Source organism: Pygoscelis adeliae, unplaced genomic scaffold (genome assembly GCF_000699105.1).
Source record: "Pygoscelis adeliae isolate BGI_AS28 unplaced genomic scaffold, ASM69910v1 Scaffold38, whole genome shotgun sequence".
Lineage (NCBI taxonomy): Eukaryota > Metazoa > Chordata > Aves > Sphenisciformes > Spheniscidae > Pygoscelis > Pygoscelis adeliae.
In genome coordinates, this window is record NW_008825614.1 from 15,574,697 (window position 1) to 15,585,825 (window position 11,129).

General features: G+C 41.6%; 1 protein-coding gene across 1 annotated transcript in view; it reads left to right on the top strand.

The window, feature by feature from the left end:
* TBXAS1 (thromboxane A synthase 1 (platelet)) overlaps positions 1 to 11,129 on the top strand; it is a 251,951-nt gene that overhangs the window by 148,294 nt on the left and 92,528 nt on the right. Inside the window, exons 7-9 of the mRNA XM_009332943.1 lie at positions 6,187 to 6,275; positions 8,724 to 8,872; positions 10,586 to 10,716. Coding sequence (XP_009331218.1) covers positions 6,187 to 6,275; positions 8,724 to 8,872; positions 10,586 to 10,716 — 369 coding nt within the window. The remainder of the gene's footprint in view (positions 1 to 6,186; positions 6,276 to 8,723; positions 8,873 to 10,585; positions 10,717 to 11,129) is intronic.

Genomic DNA, 11,129 nt, shown 5'->3' on the forward strand with positions numbered 1-11,129 from the left:
TGCTGCGTGCATTGGTGTAGATGCACTTCAGCTGGGCTATCGATTTCGCCCCCGGCATTGGCATGCCACCCCTAGGCTCATCTCTAGTGAGCCTGGTTTTATCCCCTTCCCCCTTCGAACCTAGTTTAAAGCCCTCTCAATGAGCTCTGCCAATTCATGAGCAATGATCCTTTTCCCCCTGTGAGACAGCTGAACTCCATCTGTCGCCAGCAGGCCCGGTGCCGTGTAAACCTCCCCATGATCAAAAAAGCTAAAATTCCTCTGATGGCACCAGCCCCTGAGCCACGTGTTGATCAGGTGTGTTTTCCTGTTCCTTTCAGTATTCTTCCCTGCCACTGTAGGTATTGAGGAAAACACTACCTGGGTATGATAGTGTGTGGGCTCAGGGTGACCTGGAAATGGTCACTTTCTCCTCCCAGTCTACAGAAAGTGGGAAAACAAGGAGTGGGGAAGGTCTCTCTGAAAGGCCCAACTTTGTTCCTCTGTCCCATGTCTTCACCAGAAGACTGTCCATCTCTACACAGAGAGATGCTTGCAGTAAGTCCATGTGAGATTAAGAACCTCTTTTGAATGGATGCGCGCCTCAGCCTTCCATTTCATTTTCTACCCAAATACATGAACAGTTCTGGGATTTGAAGTTAATGCAACTTAAGTCCTCGCCCATGTGCTTCTCTTGCTGTTGCTTAATTTAGAAGCCATACCAACACTTCTCAAAGGAAATTAATGCTCATTTATTATGATCTCACTTTTTAACTCTCCCATATTTAGTACTCTCTCAGAACCTTTACAGCAGCATGGAAATAAAAATACCATGTTCTAGTATTGGCCATACTACACAGTATTCAGAGTTATGTAGAAGACATCCTGTTTATAATAAACTCTTCCTCTCTACCTCAAAGGAGTTACAAATAAGCTAGTTTTGGTATTTATTGCATAACAACCTCGATATGTTGTTTTATACATATTTATAAATACTGCTAGACACATTCCTCATTTCTTCTCCTAAGGCATTGATTCCTTTGCCACAGAGATCTGAGCTCTGGCAAAACCCCACACCAAAGTCTTCCTCTCTGTTCACTCTGGATGTCTGCCTTGCCTTCATTCCCCTATGCAGACTCTCCAGTGATGCTGGAGAGACTGCAGACCTCCTGAGTAGCTTTGGAGAGTGGTTCCCCTTGAGCACCGCAGCCCTTAGTGCCACTCTGAACATAGACTTGTCTGTCTGGATGGTCTGAGAGAACTGGGAGCTATTAGCCTGTGACGGAGCAATAAATGTTAATGACTCCTCGTGCTCCCCATAGCAATCACTTCAGATAAAAGATGCACAGAGGGCCGCAGAGTTGAGTGTAGGTTCCTGATATCTCCATTTCAGAAACACAAGAATCTACTACTAGGCTAAAGGGCAGCTTCAGCACTGGAAATAACAAGAAGCTGGTCATCCACTCTTTGGCCTAGCTGCTGGAGGACAAAGCCCAAGACAGAGCTAATGTATGTTGCTAAGGTTTGACCCGTAATGCCCCACAGAGGCATCTAGGTGCTGTGGCTGGGGACAGAGGCGTACTTTGCCCTCGTCTCTCCACAGAAGCGGTGTAGCGTCACTGAGAAGTTCACTAAGCTTGAGGAATTTCCCCTTAGTTTGGCAAAGCCAGTCACCAAATGAGGAAAAGTTGATCCCAGAAATTTTGAAGTTTGCAAAGTTACGAGCAATTAACTAGAAACTAGAGGTTATAGAGCTGTTGGGTAGCCAGCATAGCGATTGCTGCGTGTACACAGAGAGTTGTTTTCCTAACATTTTCGAAGGTTTTCTGGCATCTTCTCCAGCTTTCTTTCTCTGTCTCCTCAATTCCTCTTTAAAAGCCATGCACTGTTTCACTGTTGCTTTTATGGATTTCTATATATTGTGTGTTCTCCCTTTTTAGTTTTCTTTTTCTAACAAGTATGTAAAGATCAGTAAAGCAGTCCACTCCAGCTGAAGGAAGGTTTGGCTCCAGATAACATTAAATGCAAATACTATAGTGGTAAGTATAGCATAAATCAATAGGCTTCTAAGCTTGATCCTGCAGTAAGATTTGGTAGCATCCCACATGAGATGCCACTGGAGTTGGTAGCAGATCTGATAATAAGCTCTTTCCAGTGAGACCTCTGAATGGACCTCCCATAGTGCACTCCCATAGTGCCATTGCTATGGGAGCACTAAGAACAAGAAATGAGAGATAGGAGGCAGGAGACCCAAGAAGTTTCACTTCCAGCTCTGCCATTGACTGCCTGTGGGTGATCTGGCAGAAGCTACTTAAATTCTCTGTGCATGAAACGGCTTTCATCTGTTAAATGGGAATAATACCGACCACTGAAAGTTGATCGAAGATGTAATTCGTGAGGAATTGGTGAAGTAAAATACCTGGAGGTCCTTAAGTAAAAGATGCATTTCCCGGTGTTTCTGTCATGCTCTCCTCAGCTATTATGTCTTGAAACAAGCTGATATGTTAGTGATCTTGATTCCCTATTTAGTATTTCCTATTTTGTTCCTCTTCTTTTTGCTGTGGTGCCTGTGATGATCCTGCAGTTCGGGACCCCTTGTCAGACTTGATAAATAGCTTTGCTCTCTTTTACAGCCAACACCAGCAGAAAACCTATTGATTTTTATTTATTCTGATGTTGCTGCAGTAGTCTTGTCATCTCCTATCAGTATGCCGGGAATCCTCTCCTCCATTAACCAACCATTAAAACAAAACAGAACACAGAAATTAAAGAACAGAGCACAGCATCGTGTAGCATTGTCCTAAATAACCTGCTAAGTGGAGTTTGTGCTGAGGCATTTTCTTTCAAACAAAGGGAGACACAAAGCAGAACTTGTGATAACATGGCAGAACAGTGCAGGAAAATCCTCTAGTGTCACTCTCAGGCATGTAGATCTTCCAGGTCCCACTAGAACATAAGATCTGACAGTCCAACCATTGAGGTTTCCTTGATTTGCTCTTACTCTGCTGGTGCACATTCATCAGAGGCATTTTGAAAGGGTCTCTGGAAATTGCTATTGTTACTCAGCAAAGCAAGTGTGCTCACCTGAGACAAAGCAAATCACTAATGTAAAAGCTGATATGTGAAATGTGCATATCCTTGAGCCACAAGTCAGTGTCCGGTTGAGTTGCTCATTTTGGTAAGTTGTGCCCATGAATAGCAGGGCCTCACTGTGAGGTGATGGTAACAAATCCTCTCACAAACATCTTCCTGAAGCTCCGCTCTTTTCCTGGTTTTAGTCAGGGACTTGAAATCTGGTACAGAAGCAGTTCTTATGTTAGAGATATATCCTTTCTCCTTCTCTTTCCTTTCTATTTCATCCCATTTGTGGGACAAGAGGCCCAATGTGACCTCTGTGTACTGTATCTGAACAGTAAAGTTTCCAGTGTGTCTGTCTACAGTGAATATGACCCAGCCTTCTACTTTATAGTTTGGGTGCTAATAATAAGGAGAATAATAATAGTGAATACTGAGGACCACATCTAACTAGAGGAACATGACTCTGATGCCTTTGAACAGTGCAAACATCCCCATGCACTGTGCGTATGCAGAATCAGAAACTAATTGTTATTATGTGCCAAATAGCATATTGGCAGGATTTATACAGCAAAGCTCCTGGCATCATGAAAACCCTAACCCCAAATGCTCTTCTTTGGCAGAAAGAAAGAAATTTGGACTCTGGGCTACTCTTGCTATTAGATAACTGGCAGATCAAATATTTACAGGGACCATATTGTTTAGATTTTTCTTCATCCTGTTACTCTCAGCCAATCTGAACACAGAGCAGCTGGGGTTTGTTTACCCACCAAGAACTGAATCTCAGGCAGGTTATGCAGCTTTTATGTTCTGACTGGCAAATGATAATGTATAGGAAGTTAGTGATACCCAAGGCGGTGCAGATCAGCATGTCTGTTTCTGTGCCGGTTTTCAAAGTTTGGTATTGTTCACCTCCCCAAACACTACTTTATTTTTCTTGACAATTGAACAAAGAGTTTAAAGTGTTAAGGGACTTGAGAATGTTTCAGTCTGTGGTCTGTGTAGTTAGCAATCTTGGACTAATTTATGTCCCTTACGGGAATAAAAACCCAAACCCAGGATTCCCGAGTAGATATCCCCCATAGCTTTCATATGCAAATAATTGTCTCATTGATATGACTCTGTCCTATCATGCTAAGAATAAATCAAATCCATGTGCCCCCTTCCCCATTTTCCTGGTTAGATTTGCTAATAAAAATATCTTATGGCTAGAAATGAATTGCAACAGTATTTTGAAAGGCTGGTGGAATGTGGAAAGTGCAGAGGTGCTGTGAGATGCCCTGGCCAGGTGTACATACCCCTGCCATCTCTGCCAGCTGTTGGAAAGCAATAGCAACCAGCTGGGTGGTTGCAGGTCTGGTGATGTGAAGAATAAGAGAGAAAATAAGGCAATAAAAGGAAAATCTGAAACGATCACCATCTGTTTAGGAAACATCATACCTGTTAAAATATGGATTTTCATTTTGTTCTCCTTGACTGGTTCAGTTCATTGGAGAGGCCGGACCAGAGATTATAAAGCATTTCACCCTGGTTCAATCTGTTGAACAGAAATGTGTTAATTTTGTTGAACCATTTGAGAAGGAGCTCACTGCAGGGGACCTTCTTTAGAAAGCCAAAAGGGGAAGAAAACTGCCACATAACGTGGTGTGCACCCCCCAAACACATACCAGCTACTTTTACCGAATACTAATCTGGCTTCAGAATTGTCTTGTGAGACTGTGGCAAAGCCCAAATCAATCCGGCTTTGAACTGAAATAGCGACAACCTGCTCCATCCCATATAGGTACGGGACCTCGAGAGCAGCTAGACACATTCTTGACTCAGACTTCCGCCTTTGGAAAACATGTTGGATGCTCCCGCGTTGGCCTTTTGACTGCATATAGTCTTGCCCATGTGTTAGGATGGCAGTGTGCCTGTGCACAAAGTGTTATGCCAGTTTCGCAGAGGTAGAAGTGCCAAGCAAAATGGACTTGGCTGGGCGGGCTGCATAGCTCTCGGAGTGTGCTGAGAGGCTGCAGTAAGTCTTTTTTGGCAACAAGAATGTCAGAGGAGTAGGACAAGTCTGTTCTCATGTTTGTTGATATCCGTATGCTGAAGGAGGTTGTTCAGGAAGGAAAGGCAGGTTTCTGTGCGTATGTCTGCTGATGCTTGGCATAATTGTTGAGGCAAGACTGTGGTATTAAATTGTAGGCTATAAGGATCTCTCAGCAGTCTGTATGGAGAAAGAGCCATAGCAGATAATGCCTTTAGGATCATGGCTGGATTGTTGCTACACCCTTCCTCTACCACCCTAGCAGGTGTAATCAAGGCAAGTGTCTGATGCCTTTCATATGTAAAAAGTGAAAGAGAAAGAGAGAGAGAGAGACTTTAATGAGGTCTTGATGGTTGCCTATGTCATGGTTTCCATAAAGCGCTAAAGAAGAGACTATTGCACTGTTAGCTACAGCCAGGCTGCGGGTAAGTCTACCTGACCATCACGTGTCAGCGACTGGAAAGAACCATTAGCTGAATAAATTCACGTGATTGTCCACTTAATGGCGTCACCGCTCCAGAAAACCCTTTCCTCAGGTAGCAACAGCAGTTTGCCCTCAGCAACTTGTAGTGGTATACATGGTGCTTTTCCAACGTACATGGTAAATCCCTCAAACTGAGGGACAGCAGGATGGAAATGCTGGGCCACTGATGCTAATATCTTTACAGGACTTTGGGACTATGGAAAATATTATTCCTTCTGCCCTGGAGCATATGTAGCCTAAATGTAATGTACTGTAAATATGGATCGTGATAAATCATCAGTTGGAACAGGGAATGATTAAAAAGAGAGGGGGATGTCTTTGCTTTATAGCTCTCTGCGTATGTAGCCACAGGTGAGCAAGAACCAAAGGTCAGGTAAGCAACAGGGCCTCTTGTGTTTAGGCCCAGAGCTGGAGAAGGGCATCCCTGTAATGTGTAAGTTTATTTTTAGCAGACAGTCCAAACATTTCATCTTACCTGTGCAAAAGTGCCTGACCACACCTGCAGAGGATCCTGAGAGCTCTGTCCCATCTACTGGGTAAAACTAATTTAGAATAATTGTTTTGGTTTTTTTTTAACATTTTAATGTTTTTCACAATACAATGTGTTCCTTTCTAGATGATACCGCTAATAAACCAGGCCTGTGACATCCTGCTGTGTAACTTGAAAGTCTATGCAGATTCTGGCAAAGCTTTTGATATCCAGAGGTATGTTCAACATGCCAGAAATTAGTAGCAGATTTAAAAAAAAAGTCAATAGCAGCAGTTATTCTAAATATGCGCTTACTGTATAAAAGAAGATTTTTTTTCCTCCCTCGTTTTTATAAGTGGAGATCGTAGTTTAATAGAGGATGTGTCTGATAGATGTCTTTTCTTCCTGGGGGCAGCCATTGCATACTTGAAAAGTAATTTTGGAAAAGCATCTAATGTATTTCTAGCTGTTGTTTAATGAAGTTTTAACAGCTGGAAGCAGAAAGGAAAGCTGAATCAGTCCCTGTCCAGTCTGCTCTCTACAGTCTGCCAATAACGTACAGATATAGGAATTGATCTAGTATCAAATCCCTCTAGTCCATCATCCTCTTGCTTTTTTTATATGAGGTTTTTTGAGCACTTAATCATTCTTTCCACATTCCTCCTAACCCCCTCTAATGGCACACTAGCCTTTTGTGAAATGACGGGATCGGTAGTCCAGATGAGAATGCACCATTGATTTATAAAATGACACTTTAATATTTTCCATACTGTGCTTTCTACCGTTTCTTGTGCATTTAATAGCCTATTATCTTTTTTGTTGCTCTTTCATCAGAGGTCTTCACTGAACTGTTCACAACAATGTCTAGCCCCTTCTCTGAGCAGATGCATTTCTTCTAGGACCCTGTACGGCATATGAGTAGTTCAAATGCATTCTTTCTAATAGGCACTATTTTGCATACACTTCATTTGCTAGGCTGGTCAGTGCCCTCTGAAGTTCTTCATGGTTTCCCCGAAACGGGAGCAGTGCAAATAATTTGGTTCATCTAAAGAAATAGATATTTAGCCATAATTCATCCATCTCTTTTCAAGTACATATGCAAGTGTATGCATGTGCACAGAGATCTCTTTATTAAACATCTGAAGAGATGCCATGAAACCTTGAGATACATTACACTTAGCCTAGTGCTCTGATGAAAATTGACCTTTTGAGTCCTTCCAGGCTTTTCCCTTTTTTCCATTTGTCCTTTTTCTTTGCCTGGTCTTTTAGCTATTGATCCTTGAGGGTTTCACCTCTCAAGAGGCACTTTGGAAAAGACCTTTTGAAAGTATAAATGAATGATGTTGATCATCTCAGAATATGATCTTCCAGTTGTTTTATCATACTACCATTTCAGCAGGTTTGACATACATAAATGTGATTATCATTGCACTGCAGTTTCCCAGAATTGCCTTGGGAGCTATTTTTTGGATGTAAATACCCTGTCTGCAATCTCCTGTTGTCTTGTATGTTAGTTGTCTTTAGCCATTTTGTGCTTTGCCAACAACGCAAAATTTAGTTTTTAAGCTTTTTCAGTACCTTGGAGAGGTAGATGATCAAGTGCTTCTGCAATTATTGTTTTATTGCAGTGCCCCCTCTTTTAACATTTCAACTTCTAACAATGTGGGGGTTTTGTGTGTAAGAGTTGACAACCCAAATAAGTTACTTAGCTTTGCAGTACTGTTGTTATCTTCCAAATCTGCTCTGGTGTCATCAGAATGACAGTGCCCAAAGATCATAGTTTAGAAATGCTGCTTCACAATATCTATACAGGATATACTGGGCCTGAGTCCTGTCCTTCTCTTAATACATGCTCACTCAGGTTAAAACACCAGAGAATTTGATATTAGCCATTTGTAAGGGAACATAGAAGAACAGTCATTGCAGACTTGACCACAGATCAGAAGAATCAAATTTCAAAGATATTTTACATTCTCAGTCCATTTATCTCAAAACTAAATACAGCTGCTAATGCCCAGTAGAAATAAAGATGGTGAGAGAACTGGATAGATGGTCAGATATGCAGGGAGAGATTCAGTAAGTTCTGAAGTTTCTGGATCATGGTCCACAGGTCATTTGTAGTTCTCAAAGCATTTGCTGCTCCTCTGCAGAGACACAGATTTCACATGGTGTCAGTTCCTCTTGGTTTTGGCCACGATTTTACATTACAAAGGAGCTATCAAGAAGATGAAGGAAACCCTTAACAGGAAATTTTACTTAAGCACATCTTGTCACTGAGAGTTTAGACTGGACTGGTAGTAGATGTGGTTTCTGCAGTTTAAAATGAGAAAGGAATGATCTCTTTTATTAGAATGCATACTAAGAAAACGCTTATGAATCTTCGATCGGTTGTATTTGATTTCTAGGTAATAACAAATGAAATATTGTTTATTTTTTATAAATTTTTAGTGGAATTATTGAGCTATATGAAAATATGTTCACTTTGTAGATGGAGAGAAGGTGATCGTTATTAAGCAGCAGCATTTGTCAGAATGATGGAAACATCTCTTGTTGGCAAAGCTCAAATCTAAAAGCAAAAAGAAAATTGGAGGCAAAAATTAATGTTATGTGATGTTTGTAGAAGCAAGATATTAATGGATATGTAATTTGTAGCTAATGATTTATCATTCTTCAACTCAATGCAGGTGTTACAACTGCTTTACCTTGGATGTCGTTGGTAGTGTAGCTTTTGGTACTGAGGTGGATTCTCAGAAGGATCCTGACGACCCCTTTGTTAAGAATTGCAGAACATTCTTTGAAATGTCTTTGTTTAAGCCTCTCCTCATTCTAATCCGTGAGTATAGTCTAGCTTTGTCTTCTTCTTTATGGTCATTTTCTAAAAGTCATTCTCAAATTGCAAAACATGCTGAAGCAGGAGCAGGAAGATGTATAGCAGACTTTATTTCAGAGGTGTTCAGAATAAAACCTACAGGCCAAGTATACCCTCGAGACTTCCACCATATGCTCTACAGCTCTTGTCACCATTAATGCAACTTCCTCCAGACACTGAGTCTGGGAAGGCAATGCTCCAGGTTGATCTGAGTGGAAGGTTTCTGGGACCCGTAGTTTCTACGGTATCTCTTTTAGTATACTTCTGCATTAAAACAGAGTAACTGCCCTTCGGAGCCTGCGAGTAAAGTTTTTGTGCACTGGGTTTGCTTGGTAGAGATTGAAACCCCATGCATAAAAAACAGTGGGCTAATAACCCACTAAAGAAAATAGGTGGAGAAGCATAAGCAGATAGTATAAGTCCTCCAAATTCTTATTTGAACAGCAGCAGCAGCCTAGTTGGTGGCTATAAAAGATAAAGATGATAAGTGCCAGCACAGGCTGTCATTAAGAGAATGCATTTATTTTCAGGTGAATGGATAGGGAATGCAAGAATGGGGTATAAAGCCATTTAGTTCTAGCGCATGAAAGTGAAGGCTTCACGGTGTCAGTGGCATTGTTAATGCAAAGGCAGTAAGAATCATAGCTGAGGAAGCCACAGCATAATCGAGGTTGTTGAGGTTTTACCATCTTCCTAGCTAGACCTGCTCACAATAGTGTCAGGCGGCACAGTGGCAAAGTTTCCTGTGCCCATCTGATCCTGCTGGCATTACAGATTGCACCTGTACTAGCAGCACGTGAACTGTTTCCTTCTGGAGTTGTGTATCCAAAATGTCCTCGGGTTAATGTTTAACCTGATTGCAAAGTGGGATTTGTGATTAATTTCTGAAGGGACGGAAATGTGCCCCTTTAGGTCAAAGACCGTGTCCTTCATTAAAGAAAGTTTCTGTAGGGTTTGGGGTTGGATTCATTGGTTGATCTCTTTCTGCTGGTACATTACGTGGTCTGAATTTCCACACTGTGTTGCCCTGTTGGCAGCACAGGGGTTTTCCGATGACTGACTCGTTAGTCTTAAGTTGTTCATAAGTTAGTGAGGGGTTTATTAAGATGCAAGACTTCACTCAGGTTTCTAGTTCCTGACTATAAAGGCCATGGACTGGAGACCATCCTTGTGATAACATCCCACTTCCAGAGTCTGTGGCCTGTTTAGAGAACCAAAATAAAATAGCAAACCAGTATCCTAGTATTGGAGAACTGTAAATGAGAATGACTCCTACACAATTTCATGGATCAGTGCCATAAGCTGCTAGGCTAGTTCGAGATCCCCCACCTTCTGTATGCAATTGTTTGAGTAGACAGGGAAAATAATTCTCCCCTTTGTGGTAGCTCTGTGGCATCATGAAGCTGAACTGAAATCCTGAAGCATTGTGGAATCAAGCTTGGAAGGCATCTATCTGGCAGGGGAGTCCCGGCCAACATGGAATTTCTAAAAGAAGATCCTTTACCAGGCTATGGGGGTGGAAGAAAAAGAGGAAGAGGGAGAGAGAAAGGGGAAGAAAGAGGTTTCACAAAAGTAACACATCCCACTTGATGAGCTTTATAATATTAATGAAAGGAGGGGGATATTATATGCTTTTACAGTCTGATTCTGTGTTTTCTTCTTTAAAACCTCTTACAGTTTCTTTCCCATTCATAATGATCCCATTGCTCCGGATTTTGCCAAACAAGAAACAAAAGGAACTGAATGGATTTTTTATCCAATCCATAAAAAATGCAATTGTCTTCAGAGACCAGCAAGATGCAGCTGAGGTAAGGCCATTTCTGTGATAAATATATGAATAAGCAAATGTTTTGAGGAAAAACTGGAAGTGGCATAAGCCTCAGTTGAAAAAGCAAACTCAGTCTGTTTGAACATTCAAAGCAATTTAGTGAAGATTTTATTCATTTTTAGCTTTATGTACCATCAACCAGGCTTGGTGTTGATGCAGAATTGTTAACACATTACAAGAGAGACTGCTTCTCTTAGTTTTTCTGTTCAAATAAGGATGGAGAAAATGTTACATCTGGGATGACTTTCCAACCCATTTTCTAGACCGAGAAGGAAGAATCATAGAATCATAGAATAGTTTGGCTTGGAAGGGACCTTTAAAGGTCATCTAGTCCAACCCCCCTGCCGTGGGCAGGGACATCTTCAACTAGATCAGGTTGCTCAGAGCCCCCTC